Source organism: Genypterus blacodes, unplaced genomic scaffold (assembly GCF_046128005.1).
Source record: "Genypterus blacodes isolate CSIRO-AG114 ecotype Tasmania unplaced genomic scaffold, CSIRO-AGI_Gbla_v1 ptg000106l_1, whole genome shotgun sequence".
Lineage (NCBI taxonomy): Eukaryota > Metazoa > Chordata > Actinopteri > Ophidiiformes > Ophidiidae > Genypterus > Genypterus blacodes.
In genome coordinates, this window is record NW_027466910.1 from 1,376,809 (window position 1) to 1,403,717 (window position 26,909).

The window sequence follows — 26,909 nt, forward strand, 5'->3', positions numbered from 1 at the left end:
GCTATGTTCACCGTCCTGGAGCCCATTGAAGTGAAACACATCAAAAGTGGAAGATGTGGATGATGTGGATGATATCATGACAACTCCATATCCAACAGTTCTGAAAAAAGAGGGAACTGTACGGATAAAACACAAGAAACAAATACAAATAATTAAATCATCCGGCACACATTAATACTCATGTTTATGCAGATGAAGTCATGGATGTGCTTATGTAAAGGTTAGATCATTAGTTGCTCATTAGGTTTACTGTGGTTACTGCTGTGCCCCCTGGTGGTTCACCAGATGACTCAGGATAAATCCAATTAATTGAAAAATGACTTCCACTCCACATGGATGCATCACTTTCCTTGCTCAGTTTCAATGCAATGCACAAATATTCTTTGTGATGTTTCTTAGGGTTGGTTGCTTGAGATGTACTTGGTGAAGAAACACAGTCACATATCTTTACTACTTCAATAGAGCAGGTTGTCATACAAATTACTTTACATTATTCACCTTGATGTTCAAAGAAGGAACAGCAATAAATAAGCTACAGAAATATATTTTTTTCTATTTTTCATTGGTACAGCTGAGTGGCACACTATCAGCACAATAGACTTCTGCATAGTAGTTTAGAGATGACCTTTCTTGGATATCCATAACCAGTATAACAGAGTAGCTCCATGTGACTCCACTGGCACAGCAGGCTCTTTAAGACAGACTGGTCACATTAAAATTGTTGGTATCTACTTGGAAGAACGTGTGGCCACTAGCTTGGATCTATATTTTGGGGAGTGAGTTTTGATACTGGTTGCCAAGCAGCCACCATAGCAGTTGCTTCGGCCTTCCAACAGACAGAGTGGCCCAGGTGTTGTCCAGATAAGTGAGGTTAGAGGAGACGGCAGCAGTCTCACAGACATGGACAAGAGTGAGGCAACCAATTAACTTCAGGGCTGAAAAGGGCATTTGGACAAGTGCCCATAGTTCATGGAATAGATTGGAAAATGTAATTTAATGCGAGTTCCAAACCAAAAATCCTTCCTGTTTTAAACTGCTTCTTTAAATCGTATCAGGAACAAGCAGAAGATTCTAGAACAAAGTAATCCTATCGACATGCATCACATGTGTGTGTCTGTGTGATTTTGTGTGTGAAGAGTGTTTGCTGGCAAAGGGAACAAAGAGAACAGACAACCTTAGTGTCTAAATAAAGTGCACAGTGTGCAGTTATCCTTGAAACATCCCACCAATCTTTGCAGGGATTTAGCAGTCTGGGAACACAACACCCGGCTAAAAGACTGAGGATTTGCTGCTTCATATATAGATCCACATCACTGTAGTGGCACCGACACGAGGAAGAGTGAAAATGAGTGCAGGAGACTTTTAATTTAGGTTAACTAAATGCACTTTGCTGACATTTAACATGATGGCAAAAGGCCATCACAAAAGATGCCATTGCAAAAGTTCAATGAATTATATTTCAAAAAGGTTGCTGCTGTTGCTTGTATGACAGGCTGGTGAGCAAGGCGTGTCCTTGTATGGCCTAATGCATGCTGGGATAGAGTCCAGTTTCACCAGTTGCCTGTCTAGGAATAAACAGGAAAATGGATGGATGTATGAATGAAATGAGGAATGAAGGACAACTGTATTTGATTTCAATAGAATATTTTCAAATCAAAGTAATCTTAATTCTGAGGAAAGAGAACAAGATAATATAGTATTATTATTGAGGGAAATGAGGTAATTTACCTTTTCCCCCCTAAATATGTATCAAACCGGTGTGGCCCAAAATGCAGCAGCAGTGCCAACGACCCTGCTCAGTGAAAGGGAAGAAGGTGAGGAGGGCAGGATGGACAAATATAGATGGCAAACCAACCATGAGGATCATCAGAGTACAATCAAAATTCCTCATCACAAAATTAAATGTGACATGGATTACATTACCAAACAGCATATGGACAGCATGATGCATCTGTAACGTGAGCGTGAGCGTGAGCGCAAAATACAACGGCAATACAAAAGGCTGAATAAACCTCCACAGATTTTTCTGATTCTTATAATTAACTGACCAAAAGAGAGAGAAAAGGAGAAAACATTATGTTCTCTGCAGAGGTAAATTTCACAGCATAAAGTAAATGTCAAGTTTTGGCTGAGAAGTCACAAGTCAAGTCACACATATTATGTAATGAGGTGTAGGCTGTTGTTTCATCCCTGCTGTCTGCTCCTTCAATGGTTTAATTGATTGTCAGAAATAAAGAACGGTTACATTGCACACTATTATCGGGTTTATCTTTATTTTGGGGAAGGTGTCACATCAGGTCACGTTTGTGACATCAGCAAGGTTCTATCAGGAAGATTAAAGAAAGGGATTTTACAGTCTAATCTAACGCATTACATGCTGGTGAATATGGAAATAGTCAACAAACAAAACTAGATTAACCAGCTATACAGGCCGCTGTGTAACTAATCAAGAGTAAGAACACAAAAGTTCATTTTTAACATTAATCTTACAAAACATAATACTTTGAAATCATGGTATAAATTGGTCATAATTTCCATCCACCGCTAATACTGCCTCCTTAGTTAGCTACGTAGCTCACTAGGTAGCTTGCTAACGTTAACCTAGTCTTAATCTTGATGATAGAACAGAAGGCAGCAGTTCAGGTTTATTGCCTTTAAATGTTCGGCCTCACGGGGGAACAGTTAGCGTCCTGACTCAGAGAAAATGATAAATGAATTGGCCAAAGTTACAGAGAGCTCCGACTCTTCACAAAGGCACAGTGTTAGTGATCATGTGTCATTCATGTCCCATTCCTCTTAATCATGTTGGAGTAATTGGGCTGATCTGGTTATGTCATGAATAGGAATGTTTACGTTGCGGTGCGTGTGGTCCTTGTTTACAGGTTCAAGTATGTTCAAAGTTGGCAGTCGTTTATGTTGGACCTCACCAGTAACAGAGGTTTTATTACGAAAAGTTACTAAAATAACAAACACATAAACAGCTATTTATTGGTAGAGAGAAATAACCAAAGCTAATCTTTGATTGTCAAACTAAAGGTTTGTTGTTACAGAACCAGCATATACTGACCGCAACCTCTGAATTGGTCCTCAGGCCAGCCGTTGCACATTCCCTCTTCCCTATATTCCCACACTGGGAGCCCAAAATGAATATGTTCTTCTCAATCATTTCTACATATCCAAATGTTAGCTACTGGGATTCATTTCAAAATATTTGACTGGCAGTGAAAAAAGTCCCTCCGGGGTATCATATTGTATCTTGGATGACCCAGGGAAATTCCAGTCCAATTGGTTGCTGAGGAATTAATGATTAACGGTCCACTAGTGATGATGGAGCGTGTCTGGCCTGACCTTTACCATGGGGCCGTATTTGTTATAGACGTAAGTACCGGGTTTTAGCATCACCGTGGTCTTGCAGTGCCCAGACAGCTGCAGCCAATCCCCCGGCCTTAGCAGCTAAATTGCAGGCCTCAATCCAGAGAGAACCGAGTGGGGGGCAGGATAATGGGAGCCGGACAGGACCAGGGCAGCACATGCAGTATTTCAATTGGACATGAAATAGATTTGTCCCTTGAGTTATTAAATGATTTCCCACTCCTGTGCTAAGTAATAAAATAGAAACTTAATGAGTATTAGCGATTTTGACACGTGCCTCAGCTTTGCATACAAAATCATTCTGGTGTCTCAGGAAAGAACACTGCCAACCCGAGTAACACGATAGCCCAATGCCTGCTACAGAGGCAGAATAAACAAATTGAATTCACTCCCAGTCATGTCTTTTGGACGAGCACAACATCTTCTTCTGTCTTCTTCCTCACACAAATCATCTGACTTCAATTTCCTGGATTGATTCACAGTGCACCGCTTCTTCTTCATCGCAGCTCTGCATTTCAAAGAGGATTAAGACTCAATTAGATGGAGGTTGGTGGGTCATTTAGTTTTGTGTGATTTCATGACTTGGTGTGATGGTAATGATAGAATGACAACAAATGCAATACAAAATGTACATTTTAACAATTCTTTTAAACATTGTACCAGACAAGCTCCTGTGTTTCATTTGGAGTGTGGTGTCTTTGATGCAGTACAACTTTGGGACAATGTTCTCACGACAAAATGTGAATTGTATGGTAGCGGTGAAACGGGAAGTGGAGTGCTGCAGCAAAAGTAGTTCTATAACTTCAATTCAAAAAGCTTAATAAATCAAAAAAATACATTTTACTGTTTGAGTGAGACCTTTTGACTGAACTTGTAACTGGGTTGTTTGCGTACAGTATGTATTTGTTGAAGATTTGAAATGTTCTTCTTATGTTTTATGTGTATTGTCTTTTTGATATGCTGATTCAGTTATTGCTTTTCAAACACATAATGCATGTGCTCTATGTAGGGGTTCCTCAAATGGTCAAGTAGTACTGTGTTGTCATTGTTTGTCTGATGTTCCACATACCAGACTGGACTGTGAACGATTAATCACTATATTTAATAAAGTCGTGAAAGTTCATTTGGTGCTTGGATGATGATCTGAGCACATTTCCTAAGTAATTTAAGTAGAAGTCCATGTAATATCAAAGCGTTCACATCCAATTTGTGAGCCATCTTGCTCTTCACAGTCACTTACCAATATAGAGCACTCCTGTTTGGAGAAGTGGTGACGCATTTGCCCCCGTCACTGGAGACCACCAGGTCAGGAAAACGAGAGAGAGGGAGAGAGAGAGGGAGAGAGAGAGAGAGAGAGAGAGAGAGAGAGAGAGAGAGTTAAGATGAGGACAAACGGAGTTGGGAAGAGGAGTAGGGGGCTGCAGTGTGAACAAGAGCATATAGGTGCAGGAAATAGTGCTACAATTTTCTGGGAAAGCACTCGAGGGTCCGTCTGTCACTACCAGGCCTGGATACCCAACCTGACACGCTGGAAGTTGAGTAGGAAGGGATGAATGTGTATTCCCCTCAGAGGAGAAAAGCATGGAGGAAAAGAAAGATGAGACATTTGAGTTCAGGAAAAACTCACAGTACAAACGGTCTTTGACATTTAACCCATGGGATCCTTTCCATCATGAAAGGCCATAGGAACACTGTGGTATTATGTAACGCTGTGTCTGTGTGTGCCTGTTCCACTCTGTGTGCAATATTATGATAAGGATAACCACACAGATCGCTGATGGAAAGAAAACAGTTGCTGTGCTGTGCTCCTACATTAAATTCCTAAGAATTCCCAGATATCTGTTATTGTTGGCTCTTTTTTCTAGGAACAGGGAAGGATGGAGGGATAACACTGAGGCAGAGAACATTGGATAGATGAGATAAATTTGAAGTTAGTGATTGACTGACTGACTGAGTGACTGACTGACTGAGTGGGTGAGTGAGGTTGTGAGTGGGTGAACCTCAACTTAGTGACCGTAAAAGGCCACATGGTCTGGTTGGGGACTGAGTGAGAGAGTGAAAGGGGGCCTCTGGGTTATCTCTGTGTAGCACCGCTGTATTTATAGACCATCTCAAAAAAGATCGCCTTCCCCCTTTGCTGCCCCCCCACCGTCACCCTCCGTCACCCCTCCCCCCATTTCAATTAGCGTCCAATGGGTGGAGTAATGCAATCAGGAGTAAGTACAGCTCACCCCGAGCCCGCTCCCAGTCTGCTCAGACTCCGCACAGGCACACACACTCCTCAGACAGGAAGGTAAGACCCAGCTCTGTTCAACTGCTCCACTCTCCATCCATTCACCCGTCCATCTTTCCACTCATTCATCCTTTCACTGGTCTTCATCCACCATCTCTTCCATTCTGCCAGACAGCTCTGGCATCCTGCTACCTGGCTCCCCCACCCACTTGCACAGTGTCCTCACCATTTAACCACTTTTACCCTTTCACCCATTTTCACTCCTCCTCCTCCATTTCTCCTACTGTTAGATCCTTCTTAATCCAAAAAAGTGCACAGTCTTGACCCCTTGTTTGCTGGGTTCCTTTCCACCCCCTTTCCACTGTCCTGATCATTTTCACCCTTTACCTTCATCTAAACTCTACTGACGAAGGGTGTGCCATGTTTTTTTGCTCGCTTCTCTGCTGTTTTTAAAGTTGAGACTTTGATTCAGGGTTTTGGCCAGGTCACCGTATGTTGGTCTGATCCATTTCAGCGTACGGTCAGTGATAGCCGAGTCTCATTCTGCTCATCTAATAACACACAATGGAACAAAATTCTGCTCTTTGCCTTCATTCAGATCATTCCATTACTCACACACACAGTTATTATTAGTGGTAAAAAGGAAATTCCTCTAGGATTGTTGCTTTGGAAGAGCGTGAAATAGAGATATATCAATTTCCGTGTTAAAGAAAGTACAGTCCATTATTATGGGAGTTTAAAGCATCTGGACTGAAAAATATCCATACAGGCTTATTTGACAGAATGTAGAAGATATTTCATGTGTTGTGCTTAAAATAATGGGGTTGTAGGATTATCTTTTCATCCTGTACTTAAACTAAAATGAACAGAGCTGTGACTGCCTAGGGAGAAACATAATATAACCAATTCTTTACCTTGCTGCCACTCAGCACTGTCAGTTTCTTGGTTAAACCGGCTTGGATTGTCGTCGAGCTCTTGCCATCTAACTGGCCTGGAGCTCAGTTTGGCATTAACAGACTCCCAGATGAGCAGCATCAAAGGGATCCAGAAGCCATGAAACAGCTGCATGACATGTTTGAATAGCAGAAGGTTTTATTTGCGGTGATTCAGATTATCCCTCGTTATTTTTAGGAGTCAGATAAATCCTTATATAAGCTAGGTGAGTCATGGTGAGAGGAACGGACAATCAGGGAATGTGGGAGGGGTTGTGTGTGTGTGTGGGGGGGTGGGGGTGACAAGAAGAGCTGATGAAGTGGAAAATAAAACACAGAAAAGTGTGAAGCAGCGAGGGAGGGAAGGAATCTATGAGTGGGAATTTGACTTTTCTTGTGTTTGATTCTTTATATGGTCGATGCACGGCTGAGGAATAAACAGATGAGCGTGTACACGTGTGTGTGTGTGTGTGTGTGTGTGTGTGTGTGGGTGGGTGGGTGAGAGGGGTAGACAAAGGCCAAGAGCCAGAGGGACAAAGCCTGGGTGGTACTGACAGCTTTGCGTTTGGCTCCACTGGAGTGCCGCACCCTCTCTGCCCACGTACTTTTTCTCTCTGTATCACTTACAAACACATGCACAAAGACACGCACACAATCACGCACACACACAAATACATGTACTACCCTTGGTTGACAGAGTGAGGCTATCTAGGCACAGATGGGAATAACCAGAGGGCTTAACGGGAGAACCACCGACAGCTGCAGACTACGAGTAGCCATTATTACAGTGCCAATCAAAGCCACACACACACACCCTGGCGCATACACACGCACACACCTTGAGGGATACCGTGATGGGGCGCTGACAGCTGGAGGTGAGGGGATGGACGGGTCAGGGTACAGTGACATGGCGAGCGCTGGTATGCAACAGGGCAAAGGTTGACAGTCTGTGAGCGTGACTATTAGACGTTATTTATATCCTCCTCATCCGTCACCTTCTGGGTTAGACAGGAGATGGAAGTGAAAGATGAAAGGAGAAATACGGGGCGCAGAGAATCCCCCGTCCACTGTGAGTCCACTGTGACTGACCACTGACTGAGAGTCTGGATAGTGAGTGAGAAAACTTTGTATTGCTCTGAACAGAAGCTGCTCTCCACTGTTACATAATGGAGTAATGTCACTGAGGGCGCACACACACACACACACTCACACACACACACCGTCTGAGAAGACTCTCGTTATTCAGGTGTTAGGTTGTTGAGAATCTTTCCGAAGCATAGGCCAAGACTAAATACGCAAGCCTACCCGGAGCGGAGGGTCTGCCTGTCAACAGCTTCCTCTCTCTGCTGGCTGAAGGACCTTGTGAATACTTTAAGCTATTTAGCACAAGTATCCTCCCCATATCTCTCTCTTTATCTCCCTCTTGCTCTTTTTAAATAATCTTTGTCACACTCTGTCAAAGACTTTAATTAAATGACTCATCTCTCACCCTCACTCTGTCTCACTCACTTCAAACGGACCACTGACACTTCATGCACTGAGTCTGTGTCTGTGTGTTTGTGATGCAATATGGATTGAACACTTTTCTCTCTAGCAGGAGAGCAGCCCAGGGTCAAAATGACCGAGCGCTACGACTGCCACTACTGCAAGGAGTCCCTATTTGGGAAGAAGTATGTTCTCAGAGAGGAGAACCCCTACTGTGTGAAATGTTACGAGAGCCTGTATTCAAACACCTGTGAGGAGTGCAAGAAGCCCATTGGCTGCAACACCCGGGTAGGCGGGGTCACATTCTGTACTGCAGGTACAAACACAAACACACCCAGTTTCCGTTGTGTCTGATCCCTTTGATGTCCTCTCTGTAGGATCTGTCCTATAAGGACCGTCACTGGCATGAGGAGTGTTTCAAGTGCTTCCAGTGCAAGCGTTCCCTGGTGGATAAGCCCTTCTCCACCAAGGATGAGCAACTCCTCTGCACCGAGTGTTACTCCAATGAGTATTCCTCCAAGTGCCACGAGTGCAAGAAAACCATCATGCCAGGTAGGGAAGAGAGCCACAAAGAGATCAACAGGCTTACTGTATCACACATTACACAAGGGTACAAGCTATTTACACTGAATCTAATATTCTGACCTCTAAGAATACTTCATTAAATTCAGCGAAGCTCTCATGGTATGAATACTGTTTCTTTACACCAAAGTATTTAATCTGTACCCATTTTCACTCACTGTACTCAACTCTCCTGTGCAACATTTCTCCCACTACCTCACATTCCTCCTCCCCCCTCTGATGTTCTGCAGGCTCCAGGAAGATGGAGCACAAGGGGAACAGCTGGCACGAGACTTGTTTCACCTGCCAGAGATGCCAGCAGCCCATCGGCACCAAGAGCTTCATCCCTAAGGACAACCATAACTTCTGTGTGCCCTGCTACGAGAAGCAGTTTGCCATGCAGTGTGTGCACTGCAAGAAGGTAGTGAGATAATGTGTTGAGACTGCTACAGAATATGTTAAGCATGAAAACAAGTCAGTGAGGTTGTTGTTGTTGTTGTGTGTTATTAGCCCATCACCACTGGAGGGGTGACCTACCGTGACCAGCCCTGGCACAAGGACTGCTTCCTGTGCACTAGTTGCAAGCAGCAGCTGTCTGGCCAGCGCTTTACCTCTAGAGACGACTTTGCCTATTGCCTCAACTGCTTCTGCAACCTTTATGCCAAGAAGTGTGCCTCCTGCACCACCCCCATCAGTGGTAACCACAACTGCCCAACTCTCTAAACCTTTTAAATGTTTAGTTAAGTGTGTCCATCATCCTCACCTGCTCTGGGGTTTCTCTTTTTAGGCCTGGGAGGAAGCAAGTACATCTCCTTTGAGGAGCGCCAATGGCACAATGACTGCTTCAACTGCAAGAAGTGCTCCGTGTCCCTGGTGGGGCGCGGATTCCTTACCGAGCGTGACGACATCCTCTGCCCAGAGTGTGGCAAAGACATCTAACCTGGTGTGAGCCATGGCTAATACACACCTGATTGGAAATCATACTGAGATCAAGAAATGACAAAGATAAATAACCTTTGAGCACAGAGCATAGAATCCATAGTGTCTACTATCCAGCATTGTTAATGTACAGTATTATATGACATAGAATATAAACTACAGGAACTAACTGTGTTATTTATGTTTAAGAAATATATTTTAAAGAGTTCACTGTTTGCAAAAAAAACAATACTAATAAAGAAATAGTTGGCGTGAATGTAAAACGCAGAAACTATTTGCTTCTTCTGCTTCACCAACATGTTTGACATAAAGACAAAGACATGAATGGAGTATTATGGAATATGGAGTCATCGACAACGTCACTGCAGAGACCATCAGCTTTGAGTGTGATAACAGTGAGGCTTTGTGCATGGACGAGCTTGATGTTGTAATTATTAGTTTGAGGGTTTGTGCATGACTGCTACCGACAATCAATAAAATGTAATGACAAATCCTGAATGTTAAATGAACCGTTATGCTCCTAACAAATCACCAACACACACACACACCACTGGTTATCATCAATCCACATTTAAGTCATAAATACATACAATATTGCAGTTGGGTTGGTACAAAATTACATTATTAAAAGATTTAACATCCTTTCACTTTTCAACCAAAATGTTTCCAGAGAACACACACTGTGTTGTGTTTATATTCATTAGGTTTAAAAGTTTAAACACCTGAATGCTTCCATTAAGTGTCCAAATGATATTTAGCAAATTATAATGAATTTAAAAACATTGTACAGCTAATGAAACGTGAAACAGAGGTTTGTGGAGCTGAACAGCAGATTAAAAGTAAACTTACCACCTATTCAAAATAAGGAGCATCAGCAACACGAGCAGGAAACAGCAGCTTCTACATGGAAACAAAGGACATGATAGCACAGCCACTGTAGTGCTGTGATGCTCTGTCTGAACCTTACTCAGACTCTCCACTCCTCAGAGATGTTCAGCATTTTAGAAAACATCAACTGAAAACAGAGCCATGAATCTCTTCACCCTCACCAGTTAAGCCCAAGTGGACAACAAACTGGGTTTTTGGAATTCAACCAAAAAAAAAGGTTTTATTAAGGGGGAATTCCGGGTCTCTGATGTAAAAAAAAAAAAAAAGACTCAACCCAAACTGCCGATGAGTGGCATTGTAGCACTGTAGCACTCGGCAAGAGAAGGAATAGGAAAGAGGACAAGTTACTGTCCTTACCCAGAGAACGTACCTCCCTGCTGGCATGAATGCGCCCGCCCCCTGGTGGCTCCATAGAACCCTCGAGCGAGAAATCAAGTGGCAAGTGTTCCTTACCCAGGAACAGAGGTTCACAGGTTTCACAGGGCCACATGAACAGAGCGCTAGAGCTAGAGTCTGCTCTACTCTGGACCAGGCTGCTGGAAAACACTAGAAGTTCAGGAAAGATTTGCACAAATATTGACAGGAAAGCACAAAACACTTGAAGTGAAATTTCAGCAGCACATTTCAGGTCTTTACCCAATGTGAGGTTTGACCTGCTGTATCAGAACGTATTGAACTATCTTCACTGTGAACATTCCAGATTTATTACTACAAGTCTGTGCAGGGAAACACAACAGCTGATGCTTTATGCTGACTCCAAATATGTGGCCAGTGTAAATTCCCTCCAGGCTTACGTGGTTAAACAAACCAGCGTGTCCATGACAACAGAGCACAAACAGCAACACTTCAAAGCGCATAAGTCTGGTCCCTGTTGGTTGTCCTTCACATGGTTCATCCCTGATGGTAAGGTCACTTGAGGTCATGGAAAGGTACTGTGGAAGCTGGAGACTTCAGAGGGGGGCCATGGTGGGCGCCCTGCTGAGCACCACCCTACTGTCTCTGCTTCAGGTTTAGCTCTGTGCGATGGGCTGGACACACACACACACGTGCGCACACACACACACACACAGGTGAAGGGTTTCCACTTCTTCTGGTTTGTAGGATGTTAAATGGGGAAACGTCTGTGATGGGGACAGAGGCACCGATGTTCACTGACGGGAGGGGGAGTGTTCCATCCCTCCAAGGGGTCAGAGGTCAGGGCCACGTCACATGCTGGATCTTTTTTTTCATTTCTGGAGATTTCAAGACCCCCTGATGAGATTACAGAGAAATATCATTAGGGATAAGAAACAACGCAATTATTGATACAGTAGCACCAGATGGTACAGTACAGTATAAGTTGTTTCACTTCAATCTCATGCAAGGGTTGATTGATAAGTTCTGAGCCCAATACTATGGAAGTAGAAGGGGATAATAGTGATGTAGTGATTATGTACTTACAGTCTGTTCATATCAAAAATAAACAAAGCTCACTTAACTCAAATCTCTTCATCACACAGTTCCAGCGTGTCACTTAAATGACTTATTGCTGTAATACATGAATAATTCTAGCTTTTAGATCATCTATCATGAGTGTGATTTCCTCTCATTACCGAGTTGTTTGCTTGTCGTTTGAGGTTTGCAGCGTCACCGTCAGAGGCAGATGTCTGAAGTGATGGGGAAGAGGAGGATGAGCTGCCAGAGAGTTTGCGGATGGGGTTGGACAGGCTGGCAGCTGGGGGAGGTTTCAACCTGTCGATCGTCCCTGTGGTCCCCTCTGCTTTCTTCAGTTTGAGTGAGCCAGAGTGAGAGGAGCTGCCATCAAACACGATCAGAGGCCTCTTCCTCATCTGATCATTACTGGAGCTGCAAGAGAACGATAATAATAAGTATTATAGCGGAAACAATAAACTGGGACAGGAAGAAGAAATGTTATTCAAGTTAAGTTGAGCCCTAACCCAATGCTGCTATCAGTGTCATTATGATCGACGTGTATTCATTTATGAATTTAATAAGTATAATCCCTTTAATTCGCTCCTGTAATCATTTTACCTGTGTGAGCTCTGTCTCCCTCCGCTCCTCTCCACCTTCCTCCCCCAGCGGTTGTTGGGTAAAGTCCTCTGCGGCAGCGGGACGACATGCCGGAGGTAGAGCTCCGTGAGTCCGTCCCGACTCTCACAGGCTGCGCTCCCGATCTTCCTCTGGGTCAGACATGAAGCCGGTTAGACTGTTAGCACCGTTAGCTAGCCCGCGACATTACCGTTACTTTCCGGTACCTCATCGTTAAAGGACATTTTTGTACCAACGGCGTCTTACCTCGCTTAACAGGAGCCGCAGAAACTCCCGAGACAGCAGCTCCGGGTGCAGTAAGACATCTACGTCCACACCGTGAACATTCTTCACATCTCCTACGGTAGAATTCGCCATGTTTGACACTTTGGTTTTCCCAACATGCACCGCGTCACAACAAACGATTACCCTCACAACTTTATTAGAACATCAAACGAGAACATGAGGATTTATTATTTTGATTTTCTATTATTCTTTTGCTTTTTATTTGTTTCTTAATAATCAATTTCGCATTTTGTATCCGCCATTTCTATTATTTATCACCAAAATTTAACTCCAAAAGCTTTTTTAATGTCGAAAATTCACATTCACAAGATTTACATATATAATAAAATCGAAAACATAATAATGTAAATGTTTTGATGTGAAAGTAGCCTTTGCTATGAGGGTCGTACCCTTATAAGGACATTCCTCTGACTCAGAGTAATGAGAGTTGTTGAGCAGTCAGTGGCGGAATGTTCCCTCTCCTGATGTCTTTACAATAAAAGTCTCACCGGATTCATGGAAAAGTTAAGTGATTAAGTTAGCAGAGTAATGTAAGAAGTAAACATGAGACCTAAATGAAGGTAGACCATGTGAAGTTGTCACATGGAGGGGTGGTAGATGCACATTTACTGCTTAAATGTAAACCAAATCTAAATGTTCTTTTTTTTCTAAATTGTGAATGTTTCTTGAATACTTTATATGTTGTACAATTTGTTGATGTTCGTGTTGTTGTTGTTGTTGTACATTTGTTTACTGTAAAAAGTTAATCAGTCGTATGTTTCATGTTATATATTAACCTTTGATCTTCAATGTACTTTCCCCTCGTGCTTATGTTTATGTCTATCAGTGTCTAAATAAATCATGATAGATCACTCTCATTACCAAAAACACATTAGTGATCTCCTGACTTCATCTGTACATACTTTACTGTAGCTGCAGGATATCATCAGACTTAGTCCTTGTCTGCATTTAGGAGAACAGCGCCCTCCTCAGGTTTTGTTCTAAAATTGGTTCTCTTCCAGTTCTGGCTCTAGCTTATGATTTAGTTGCTGGTTGACTTATTTACTGATTTTGTTCAGTTGTGCAAGAAACGCCTGTCAATTAATGTGCATGACTCACCTGTATTGGCTTCAGTGAAATTAGATTCTCAATGTTTATGCTTGTCTACAGTGTCAATAAATATTCACTCAATCAATGGAGGTCTTTGGTATCCAAGCAACTCACTCCTTCCCAATGCATGTACACTGTAGAGGCAGCAGATAAGATAGAATGTACAGTATATTTGGCATTCAAGCATCCTCCATTCAGTCCATCCAATCTCATTAAAAATTGTATTTTTGTTGTTCAACCCTTCATGAATTGCATTCAGCTCATGCACACACTAACTCATCTACTCATTTGTTGTGCACTTACAAAACAGCGGCACTGAATATTTTCAATTGCCGTTTATTTTTAACCCTGTGAATTTCAAAAAGTTGATCTAAAATGAGCCACAAGTTGACATCTTAGTAAAATGTTACATAAAAGAACATCATTCAAAGGGAACACCTATTTTACACGTCAGCTTTCCAGTTTCCTGTTCTCTCACACAGTACACTTATTTGTGCTTGTAAAAATTACGACGAAGAATCTTCGAGTGCATAGAGAGTCACAGTCCTGTAGCTTATGTACATTAACAAGTGTTCTTTCTGCCTTGCACTTTCACTCATTTCATGGATATCTACTATTGAACTGCACAGGAACATTTCAACCAAGACAAATCACAATTACTGTATTTGTTTAACACCATAGACTTTTGTAAGACAGCTGAATGTGGCTGCTTAGAGCCACAGGACCTCTACTAACACTTTGTTCCTTATGTCAATTTATGGTTGATTCATAACTTTAAATCCTCTTTGAATAGCTGTTATAAGCGTTTTTAAACAATCTGGCACAATCTTGTTGCAGTTAGGCCCCAATTTAAAGACTTTGGCTCTCAGTACCATCACTACTGCCCGATGAGGGCAACATAAAGGATGAGAGATTGAGATAGAAAACATACACACAACAGTCAGGGACAAGTGGGGCCACAGAGAAATTGCAGTGAGTCGCTGAATGGCAGTAACTTTCACCATAAGGACCATCAAGTCACGTACGTAGAATTATTGTAAGTATTGTGTTGCCTTCCGTTGCTCCTCGTGAGAAAGTGTTGCTGGTTTATGGTTCCCTCCTCACACAGCTGACTGGGTCTCACTGCACACATAGATGTTGCTGGGCCTCACCCTTCTGCGGCTCCTGCCTGGCATCCGAGGACACAGCCTCCAGCTCTTGGGCATGAACTCCTGGCAGGCCTCCCTAAACTTTCTGATCCGCCAACAGTAGATGACGGGGTTAAACACCGTCTTCAGATAACTGAGCCACAGAGCCCCGATGCTGATCGGATAGAAGACTTGGCTGTAATAGAACTGCCTGCTGAACACGGCCAGCAGGCTGACCACTGTGTGAGGCAACCAGCACACTGAGAACCCGACGAAGAGGATGAGGATGGTAGTGAAGGCTCTGGTCTTGAAGCTCATGTCCACATTGACCTGAGGGGGCCGCTGCAGCCCGGTCAGTCTCATTTTGCTGACTTGATTGAGGGCTGGCAGACAGGAATGCTCGCTGCTGTGGTTGTGGATGCGCAGGGTGTTGCGGCGCACTGTGTGGAGTATACACAGATAAGAGTAGAGCATGATGCCAAACGGTACGAAGAATACTGCCACAGCCAATAATACTGTGTAGCCACGATCTGCCAGAGACTCACTGTATCCAAGCACACACTGCGGTGCCCAGGCACCTCCAATCCCTGCTGCACCCGACCTCCATCCAACTACAGATGGCAGGGACACACACAGGCTCAGTATCCATGACGCTCCAATCAAAAGTTTGGCCCTGTGGGGGGTGAGCTTATCCTGCCGCTGCACGATGATGAGGAAACGGTCTACACTGATGATGAGGAGGATGGACACACCCTCCAACACAAACAGCCAGTACAGCATGATGGACGCACGACAGAATCCGCTTCCGAAGTGCCAGTCTGCGGTGGCGACGGTGACTGCAGTGAAGGGCATGCAGAGCAGAGAGAGCATAATGTCTGAGAAGGCCAGCGTGGCGAGGAGGAGGTTGATGGCAGAGCGCATGGCAGGTTTCTGGTAAACAATCAGACACACAATGGCATTGCCAAGGAAGCCGACGGTAATCATAAAGATCATGATGGCAGCCAGAGTCACTCGCAGAGTCACTGACATGGGAGGAGTCCCAGACTCTGAGGGGAGAATCTCCTCCACATTCTCAGGCCCCATGAAGTCACATCCCTCCAGCAGGCTCTCATTACAATATGCTATATCTGCCATGATCAGGGGATGTCAGTCCAAGAGAAGATGTGCATGTTTGATTATTCCTGCAGAATTCAGATTTACATTTCTTGCACAGGTTCCATGGCAATATCTGAAATGGAAAAGGAAACATATTCACATTAGGCATTTTCACAAATAGCTTTAGAAAGAGTCAGAAACTTTGTGTTGAAAGAGCGGCACACAAAAACACTAACAGACGTCGTCACAGCAGGTCAGCTGCTCACTGCTCAATTACTCAGCCATAACCGTGGATTTAAGATGGTAAGAGGAGGACTGACATCCCCATGATTGTGAGGGAGTTACATAATGCACCATCCTGCCCAGACAGTTGGTGAGAGGTGGTCACACACACAGGACATAGTAGGACCTGCTGTTTACTGGGCTGAATGAGGTCGATGATTAACAGCCTTCTACAGCCGAGCTGCGTAGATTCACACAAGCACATGAACAAACACTGCCAACACAAACACTATCCCACACACACCACATATATATACGCAACATTACACACAGCACACACATGCACACACACCCATTGTGTGAGTTCCTGTCTTCAGTCTTCTGTTCACATAGCAGGAGCTCATTTTTGGGGTAGTGCATCACAGTCTGATGCAACACCGCTGACTCTGAGAGGCATCCTCAGGACACAGACTGGATACGTCTGTTGCTATGGAGTCAACCTCCTGCTCCTGGTGGCAGGACTGTGCAGGTGTTCACAATGCTCTGAGATTGTTCTTCTGTTCTGCCTTTAGGTGCAGTTTCCTCCCAGGTGGACGCCTACATACGACCTGGAAGACAGGAGATAAGAAGCATAATCTTTCATCAAGCTCATGTTTAATGTCATGTAAACACAAACCACACACACACTGGTAACTGGTGAGGTGAGCTTGAACTGAGCTGACTGATTGAACCCCAGTGTGTTTCAGCCAGACAGATAGGTGGAATTGATCCCCTCAGTGACTGAATCTAAATTCCCATTAACCCATTTATAGGCAACTGCATAGTGTTAGTGGTTGTTGCCAAGGCAACAAGGTCACCAGTTCTATGGCAACAAGCAACCCTCACTCTCATCCCCTGTACTGCAATAGTCTACGTCAAAATATTGTACATATCAGAGGATTTACCATTTAGAAATATACCACAGTGAAAACAATGAGGGCAAAATCAATACTGATGATGACAAACAGGGAACTTGTACAATAACTAGAAGCCACACAACAGAAACATGAGTGGAGCTGTGGCATAACAATCCAATCAAACAGTGTGATCATACAATTAGCACCAACAAGAACAAACAAATGATCTCATCCACCAGCTTACACGTAACACCAACAAGCCATACACCATCAAATGGCACCACACACACACACACACACACTCACACACAGACACACACACACAGACACACACACACACACACACACACACAAACACACACACACACACACACACAGACACACACACACAGACACACACACACACACACACAAACAAACACACACACACACACACACACACACAGTGAGTAAGCTGGCATGTGACCAATCGCAGGCAGCTAGAATCACAACAAACACCCAGGCGTTCTTATGTCACCTGTAGGCTACCTAACATTACAAATATAAGGAAGATGTGCAGAAAACCTTTGCATTGTCTGAGAATCCAAAGTATTTTAGTTTCCCAAAATGCAAATAAGCAAGAATACAGTATGATATTATTATGGTGTCCTCCTTTACTCCTTGGTCGGCAGGATTACATATGAGTAATATTCATTATCGTAAAATAGCAATGAGCTGTGAGTGAATTAGTCCATTTATAAGAAATGAATGATGTCGTGATGTTAATCCCATATGTGCCCTCGGTCTGTGCTGCTGTGTGCTGCTCTGTGCTGAGGAGCCAGACGCTGCACCTGCTCCTCTCAGGCAGGGAGCAGCGTGCAGACGGTTAAAGGAAGAATCCCTGTAATTCCAGAGTAAAAAAGGCGGATACAAATGGCAGCCACAGCATGTAGTCCTGATGGTACCTTATGGTTAAGACGAGCTTGGTCCTCTTCCTCTCCCTCTTCCTCTCGTCGTGTCCGTCACACCGCTCCGGGCGTCTTCCTCTCTCCTCCCTTTTTCACCCCTAAACACCCCACTTCCAACATTTCGCTGCCTTATCGATCACCATCATCGCACCGCCTCGACCGCGCCGCTGACGCAAAGAGACGAGCTGCTCACTGATTTAAAGGAGGAGTGCGGAGGAGAAATCACTGAGAAAGGCATTTACACGTGGAACATGTAGCCTGCTGTTAAACACTAAATACAATCATTAGTTATAAAAAATATTGCATGCTTTATCATACAATTTCAAATCCATTTATAAAATATCATTTATTTATCATATATTCTCTTATTTTGTTAAAATTAACAAACAACTGCTCCTCCTTTCGCGTGTAGAGGGCTCGTTCGTCAAAATCAAATACAAACACACTTGTCACTTCCCCTGGTGTATCAATCAAGTGTGTGTACTGTAATGTGTTGTGCTATGCTTGAGGGACACATGTAGTAAGACCTTTAACCGGCAGGTGGCAGCATTGCGCTTCATATTCAATTAGTCTTTACAGGCTATTTTAAATGTTGAGTGTTGGCTATGTATTTAATTATTCAAACTTACAAAGTAAATAATTTTAGATCATCACATATCAATAACAATTAAAAATGGATTAGTGCACTGGTAAAATATGTCTAATTTATTTCACAAATGTAAAAAATACAGAGGCAGATCTTCCACTTGTAATTTAGTGAAATGTTGGGTAAAAACACGCTATAGAGAAATTAAGTATTCTTTATCTTCTCACGCACCCATCCTCTCTCTCTTGCTCTCTCTCACACACACACGCACACACACATTTAGCATGCAGCCCGAGATTCTTTTCATGGGCATGCTTGTCTAAATTGGCATCATGCCCGTGTGTCGAACATGCCCATCAAACGAGTTCCACTCCGCTGGTCTGCTGCATGCATGCTGGTCACGTTCGGTGGCACCCACACAACAAGCTTGCTGGTGAGAGAATTCATTTCCCTGTCCATTATTCCACAGATGTTTGCTTTAATTTCTTCCTGATGGAGAGGGTTTGGTGTTCCATCATTCACCAGAAAAGCAAACACGGGCAACACAGAAAGAAAAATCCACTCAATAGTGAAATAAACAAAGGAGAGGGACATAACTGAACAGACGGGGTCGATACGGGAAATATGACATTTACACTGAAGCAGCACAGTTAGATTTTTATAAACTCACACACTATCAAAGCAGTCACCAACCTCATGTGAAATTAAACTCAAAATAGACCCATCACGTCTTTGAGTAATACACACCACTGCTTTTAACTCCATAAGTGTTCTATGAGCTCAGACTCACACTGAGGATGACACAAAGTGTTAATCAGTGTTAGACAATGGCAGTTAACCAATCCCTGCTCTGTGAAAATAATTAACACCAAACAGTGGGGACTGATAATGTGCAAACCAGAGAGAGAGAGAGTTTGGGAAGAATCTGTTGAAATCTAATTTGTGGTATACTGGCACAGGTGTACGACTATTTTATGTGGCTGAACAACACAGACACAAACAACATGCATTAAAGGGGGATTATCCTGTATTAATTATGTAAAGTACCCCTTAACAAGGTGTTAGGAGCAATTATGAGCAACTGTAATTGCGCAACATAACAACATCCTCACTGTGAAATTGCAAATAACAGAAATGAGCTCTCAGCCACACAGTTACACGCTTCATGTTGGATTGAGGAGTTTTGAGTTCTCGTGTACCTTTCAGATCCCGGCATTGATATTCAGAAAGGACATCTGGCATATGTGTGACGACTGAAACCTTTAAAATGGTTTTTATCCTCTGATTCCAACCTTATCTCCCATCTATACATCGCTAAGCTTAGAGAGGATCATGCAGCAATCTTGTGAGCTTAGATTTTACCTCCATTTTACTTCTGCAGATCTGCTGGAATACATTATGGGCCATCCATTGATGATTACAGTGCAATGTGGTATCCCGGCGGTAGACGAGAGCCCACATACTGTAAGCATCGCCTTTGCATTAATGTTCCGTCTTTAACATGAGGGCTATTATTGCTTTCATTGCAAAATTGTTGCATCTTAAGTGTTACAGTTTTAGCAGCAACTGTGTCGCTCTATTATAAGAAACCAAGTCAGATTTTCATTCAGAGTTTCATTCTTTTTACAAAGTTCTTAGATATTTTATATTTGGCAGTGACTGATGAATATTCACACTTGTCTGAAGCTCGGCCTCATTTTTACTATTCTGGTCAGGTATTGGTCAGGTAAGAAAATATGAAATGAAAACAACAAATCCTCAAATTTCAGGTTTTCACATGTTGAGATTCACACAGCAGCTGTATCATATAAATCTTTACACCGGGCAAAATAGGTTAAATAAAACCGCTTTTGTCCCGTTCTTCCATAAAATTTGTGTCTCCTCCCCGAGGGGTTGAAAATTGACCCGGCGTGGGTTAAGCCGACCCAATCACATCACACATTCATACAGTCACACTGCTATTTTTAACCAGGGGGTCAGAGTTCACAAAATCCTGCCAATGTTCAGCTAAGACACACATTCGTGACCACACACACACACACACACCTATACAGACAAAGAGTTGGTGTTGGAGTGACATTTGTAACTTCCCTGGCTCGCTCTGTGCACCGCGGCCCGTCAGCATGGGGCCGGCTGTGACAGAATGCTGTCTAAGTGAACAGGAGACTCTTTTGTTGCATGATCTCACTGTGAAGCTAATTAGTGAGTCAATATTGAATACTTTGCGTTTATAGAGACATAATTGTGTTCAGTCGAATCGTGTTTTCCAAAATGGCACGTCCGTTGAGAATCATTTACATGGCTGGTCTAGTCTTTGTTTATTTGGTATTTTAGATATTATGTCAAATACTACCAATGTCTTGTTTCATTATAGCGCCCCCTCAAGGTTGTCTAATGATTATCAAGTGTGTCTTTTTTTTTTGACATGTGGCCAAATTTTACATTTGCATTTCGACCCGTTTGCGCCGCAGCATCACTTTTAGGGAAATTCTAATAATAATAATAATAATAATCCTAATCAGAGCAAAAACAATATGGTTCCAGCACTGATTGGACTCCTAATAAAGTCTACATGCCACATTAAACAGAGTGTGACAGAGCTATTAAACGTGCTTATCGCTCGCATCTGGTTTCTTATTGGCCCTTTGTGTTTGGTAGAGAGCTGTGTGTGTGTGTGTGTGTGTGCGTGTGTGTGTGTGTGTGTGAGAGAGAGCTAGACTTCTTGCTGAACGGTAATGCATTAACTTCCTCTGTTTCTGTTTATTCCCTCGATATTTTCTCTGGTTTGTAGGCAGCTACCGTACCAGATGACCTTTGACCTTCCTTCAAGTTTCACTATACCTGCTGTTTTTCTTTGCCTCTTTCTCACTATGGTTATTTTTATTATCAAAGCTCAGGTATGTGGATGTTTCTGTGCACGTCTCTGACTGGGTTATGTGGTTTAGGTCTTTAGCGTCTTGAGCTTTCTTTCCGCCAAACTCATCTTCTGTGGCCAAAGATCCACAGCCTTGTGTCACTCAATCTTGCTGTCACCTTGGCAACTGCTGTGGAGGTGAACAGTTGGGATATTGGGCCTGGGTTGGCTCGTTTCCACAGAGCTGCAGCCCATGGGCCTGTCTCAGGATGGATGTGGCCGCACTGCAATAACACAAATATTTGAGAGCAAAACCATGAATTCAATCAAGCTTAAATGGGCTCAACACAAACAGGCCTAAAATAATAACGACAGATTATTCTTGTTTATGATGAATGTTTGGACTGCATAATGAAGCTACTCACAGTTACAGTGACAGAAGTTACTAATAAGTCACTTGGGACATAAATCGACTTTAAGCACATGGAATATTTCACATAGAGACTTTTCATTTGGAGGATTTAGGATTTAGGATTTCAGATCATTTGCAATCATCTTGCCGCTTTTGTCTCATTAAAGACTGACTTAAAAGTTGACATGTTGAGTTTAGTTAGGATAAAATGTTTAGTATTGATCATATTTAGTTAGATAGCAAAAGTGCCTATTAAGTTTGGAAGCTCTTTGAGCGTGTGTGTGTGTGTGTGTGTGTGTGTTATGATGACCACTACAGTTGTTTTCCTTAGGACAAATTTATTAAATAATTAGCCTATCCGTGAAAATAACAACAGTGGAAAAAAATAAATACTCCGGAAAATATCACACAAAAATACACAGAAGACTTTTTACTATAGGAACATAAAGTGAAGAGAGTGTGTCTGAAAGTAAGAAGGTACCATCACATTGTTATTATTTGAAATTGCTATTTGAATTCTCAAACTTTGTCAAAGTAAAACAGCAAGGAATCACCAGCATCACACAACACAGAGGCCAGAAACACGTTTGGATGAAGATATATTATTGCTGATTAACAATCAGGTTAATGCTAAATACAGAGCATATATAAGCACAATATACGCCCTTACAAAGAACCGTCCATCAACCTCTGCAGCATTACAAGGGAACAAAAACGTTAAAGCCTTTACCTTCAAATCCTCGCATCCAATTTCCATCAAATATAAAGTCCATATTATGAATTCTGTTGAGAACTGTTTTTAATTTTTACCTTTACTTTTCTGCTCCAAGGTTGATTCATAGGGCAGGGAAAACACCCTAATATGCATAAAGTAGTCCAGGGTTTTGTCAGACATGAATACACACAGAACACGAGGGTCTTTGAGACACTCTGAGGAAAATAGGAATCACTTTGTCCAAAATTAATGTAAAAACTTGGAGTTACTTAGCAGTCTAGTGTGTGTGTGTGTGACTTTGTCTTCACGTGTCTCTAAACATTGTCTTGCAGTCTATGGAGGGGGACGGTGTGTCAGGACCCAGCCCGCCGCCCTGGGAGTACGCGTCCTCCGGGGTGCGCGGCAGCCCAGGCGGCGTCATGCGCTTCTCTTTCTGCCTGCGGTTGCAGAACCAGACCCTGACCACCTCCTTCTCCAGCTGCAGCGAGTCCGCCAGAGAGGTGATCTCCTGCGCGGAGGGTTTGGGGGACTTGAGGAAGTGGCTCTCCAGCGCGCCTTTGACGCTCACCTCGATGGATGTGCGCTTTTTCCGCTTCCTGCCCTGCGTGGCGATCTTATCGATGCTGGCCGTGCTCCCCGTGGTGGAATCGGCCTCCTCCAGCCATTTATTCAGCAGAGGTTTCAACTTGCACATGTTCTTAAAGCTGAGCTGAAGCGCCTCGAACCTGCAGATGGTGGTCTGGGAGAACACGTTGCCGTACAGGGTGCCCAGAGCCAAGCCCACATCCGCCTGGGTGAACCCGAGCTTTATCCGCCGCTGTTTGAACTGTTTGGCGAAATGCTCCAAGTCGTCAGATGTCGGCGTGTCCTCGTCCGAGTGCGGCTCGTGGTTCACCGGGTGATGCTGCTGCTGCTGCTGCTGCTGCTGCTGCTGCTGCTGATGGTGCGTGTGGTTGTTGTGGTGGTGATGGTGGTGATGGTGACTCCCGTGGTCCAGCTCCGGGGACTCTCCGCGCACCAGCGCCGGGTGCACCAGGCGCTGGCCCCCGTGTGAGCTCAGCATCCCGTTCACCGTAAAGCCACCGGGCTGGGAGTAGATGAGCGCCTGCTGCTGGTGGTGCTGCTGCCCCTCCGTGATGCTGATGTGCGCCGTGGAGCTGCCGCCCCAACTTCCCGGGTGAGTCTGGTGGGCTCCTAGATGCGGGGACCTGTGGTGCAGCGCGGTGCCCGAGTGGAGCTCGTCCCTGCCCCGCTTCACGTCCTGCTGCTGGGAGCTGGGGGGCCACGCCGAGCCCACCTCGGCTGCAGCCACGGCGGCTGCGGCTGCCGCGGCTGCAGCGTGAGGCAGCGATGTCACCCACTGGTGGGCATGGCTCAGCATGTGGCCCCCGTTGCTCGCCACCATGGCTCCCTGCATGAAGTCACTCTGGACCATCTTGAGTGACGGGTCCCCTCGGTATCCTCCAGACACCGTGGTGCTGCCGGGCTGCATGCCACCACTCCTGCGGTCAGCGTGAAGGACCGCGCCGGACGATAAGATCCTGCTGCTGGCTAAGTATGGACTGGAGGTGGCTGCTGCCATCCCCCAAACCATCAATGTCCAGCGATGAAGCGGTCTCTTCTGCTGTTTGGTTCAAGTCCGAGATTCTAATCCACCAATTCAGATGCGTGAGTGGAATTATTGTGCGATTGTCAACAAAGTCTAATCAAACCCTCCTCAGCTTTTTAACACTTTCTGTCTTTCTAAGTCCTGAGCGGTGAAACAGGGGCCATCAAAAGTTTTCTCTGTCCCGGGAGCTCCAATAGTGATTAATCCATAAATTTAGTGACATAAAAAACACTTTCTCTTTGAAACGTAGCAAAACAAAGGAACGTGACTCGAGCCTGAAACCTTCTGAAGTCACAGCGGAGGAAAAGGAAACCTAAGTGCACCGCCGCTCTGTCTTCTCTGCAGTTGTGTTCACTTCTTCTGTTGTATCGAGCGCGTCCTCTGTGAAGCGAGGAAGAGGAGCGTGTGTTTACGCTGCGTCCAGGCTGCGTCTTCCTCTCCATCACCATCCAATTACATCAGGAAGGTTTAGCAGAGCTGGAGCTGATTGGACGCGCAGACACAGAGAGCAGCGGCGCAGCAGCTCCGTCTCCCTTTGAGCCTCCGGTACGCAAAGTTTGGAACGCTGAAGAACAACGACATGCGAGAAACGTTACAACCAAACACAAAGACAGAGAACTATTCAGTCTGGGTCAATACAAAGTGAATAATTAATACATAAATACTCACAATAAAAAGAAAATATTCTTAAATTAAAACACATTATTTCATATTATTATTATTATTATCATTAATAGTAATAATAGTATTTCATCATCATCATCATTATTATTATCATTATTATTGTTAAGTAGTAGTAGTACTGACAAACCTTTAAACTACATAGTCAGTGATGTTAGACAGAATTGTATATTGTGTGTATGCAGGACTGTATATTGTGTGTTTGCAGGACTGTATATTGTGTGTTTGCAGGACTGTATATTGTGTGTTTGCAGGACTGTATATTGTGTGTTTTGTAGTGTAGTATTGTGTCTCAGGCTCACATGTGATCTGTACGCCTCCTGCATCTCAATGTGCTCTCCTTTTCAGATGGTAAAGAAGAGGCCATGGTGGACCGACTGAAGGTGTTTTGCTTTACACATGCAGTTTTCATTCTTTACACACAAACCCAAACACAGGATGTTTCCATATACCGGGTCAGGGTAAGATTATGGAGAGTCTCTACATTTATTCTATCCACTGGTTGTAAAAGCTACAGTATGGCCTCAAAGAAAAGCAGGCTGAGGAGAGAAAGGGTGTTTTGCCAAATAAATGTGGCGCTATCATTTATATTCTTCTTACTTTCATTTATTTGTGTTGAAAAAGTAACTTTGACAGAAAAAGATGAAAGTAGAGAGTAAAGTATTTTCATCAGCTCATCCTGCATCTCAACCTGAGCCTGCAGCCGCATTCAGCAACCAACTGATGTCCCACTTTACCTAATTCAAAGCTTGTCAAATGTTTTGGATGGAGTGTACCACCTCTGAGCAAACCAACACATGTGAGTACCACCTCACCAAGCAGACACACAGACATGTGCATGTGTGCTGCGCTGCCACAGAGACACTTTACTGTCAGAGATCGAAAGCACATTGTGTGCACATGGGAGGAGGCTTCGGCTATTTTCAACAAAAAATAACTTAATTAAAACAGAATTCATATTCAACTTAAAAAGTATCTCTTTTGATTTGCATCTCTTAAGCTGTGCAGGAAGCTCCAGAGTAATCCTGCATACCACCAGGGCTGTGTAAAGTACCTCTGGTGGCACTTACACCACATTTTAAGAACCACTAACCTAAATGAATGACTACAGGAGGATTTGAATGGCAAATCTGTGCAGCGAGACAAATTTCCTAAAGTATCTGCAGCAATAGAGCTATTATGAAACCAACAAAACTAGAATACAAATCATTCATGAATGTAATTATGAAGATTCCATGAGTAACAAATACTGTGGTCACTATAAAGTTATTGCTGAATATATTATTATATATCCATTTATGAAACACATTCAATATGAATTTAGCTTTCTGGTTTGACTGTTTCATCTCATTTATACTTTTCAAATTCACCAGCAGTCCAGCCGTTGTGTTCTCTCTCAAAGCGCTGCAACATTTTTGTGGGGTCATGGTGGCAATCAGGGCACAATTATACTCTCAACACAAGATTAAGCCACAAGCACAAAGTACAACAAAAATACTCATAAAACAATGACAAATTGACTGCGTTACACTCTTTCAGCTGTACAACATGCAACCGTATCTGCTGAGTGATTACTCTGCTGTGTTTTCTTTCAAGACTTTACCAGGCTGTCCCTGCGTCTGATAAATGTCTCCTAAGTCATTCACAAATCCTCCTTTCACTGGAAACTATAACATATCATGTTTGATACACTGAACACCAGAGTTTCTAAAACCTGTTGAACGACGAGCTTTCTTTCAGTAACGTAGCCAGTAAAGCGCAGTAAAAACAGAGAGGCAGGACAAAAGCATCCCAGTGTTCCACATGTTTAAAGCCAGCCAGCGGAATATAGAGAGAACCAGACGAGTCAGAGAATGCAGTAATGTTTTTCATGTGTTGTGCTGGCTGGTCAGGCTCCTCTATTTGTTATTCATGAAGGAAGCTGGGTGAAGA

The 26,909-nt window shown here is 43.6% G+C and overlaps 4 protein-coding genes across 4 annotated transcripts; 1 reads left to right on the forward strand and 3 right to left on the reverse strand.

Annotated features, from left to right (window-relative positions):
• The first annotated feature begins 8,154 nt into the window (after nucleotides 1–8,154).
• fhl2a (four and a half LIM domains 2a) lies at nucleotides 8,155–9,634 on the forward strand. Its single transcript, XM_076160543.1, has 5 exons — nucleotides 8,155–8,310; nucleotides 8,400–8,574; nucleotides 8,835–9,004; nucleotides 9,094–9,280; nucleotides 9,371–9,634. Exons 1-5 carry the CDS (start codon nucleotides 8,155–8,157, stop codon nucleotides 9,520–9,522), a joined length of 840 nt encoding a protein of 279 aa, XP_076016658.1. The 3' UTR covers nucleotides 9,523–9,634.
• Nucleotides 9,635–10,086: 452 nt separating this feature from the next.
• cunh2orf49 (chromosome unknown C2orf49 homolog) lies at nucleotides 10,087–12,835 on the reverse strand. Its single transcript, XM_076160489.1, has 4 exons — nucleotides 12,706–12,835; nucleotides 12,442–12,590; nucleotides 12,003–12,255; nucleotides 10,087–11,661 (listed from the first exon to the last, which is right to left on the reverse strand). Exons 1-4 carry the CDS (start codon nucleotides 12,814–12,816, stop codon nucleotides 11,605–11,607), a joined length of 570 nt encoding a protein of 189 aa, XP_076016604.1. The 5' UTR covers nucleotides 12,817–12,835; the 3' UTR covers nucleotides 10,087–11,604.
• Nucleotides 12,836–14,827: 1,992 nt separating this feature from the next.
• On the reverse strand, nucleotides 14,828–16,094 carry gpr45 (G protein-coupled receptor 45). Its single transcript, XM_076160521.1, has one exon. The coding sequence runs from the start codon at nucleotides 16,092–16,094 to the stop codon at nucleotides 14,934–14,936; it is 1,161 nt and encodes a 386-aa protein (XP_076016636.1). The 3' UTR covers nucleotides 14,828–14,933.
• A 6,897-nt stretch (nucleotides 16,095–22,991) lies between these two features.
• Nucleotides 22,992–24,281, reverse strand: pou3f3a (POU class 3 homeobox 3a). Its single transcript, XM_076160548.1, has one exon. The coding sequence runs from the start codon at nucleotides 24,279–24,281 to the stop codon at nucleotides 22,992–22,994; it is 1,290 nt and encodes a 429-aa protein (XP_076016663.1).
• Between the last annotated feature and the right edge of the window lie 2,628 nt (nucleotides 24,282–26,909).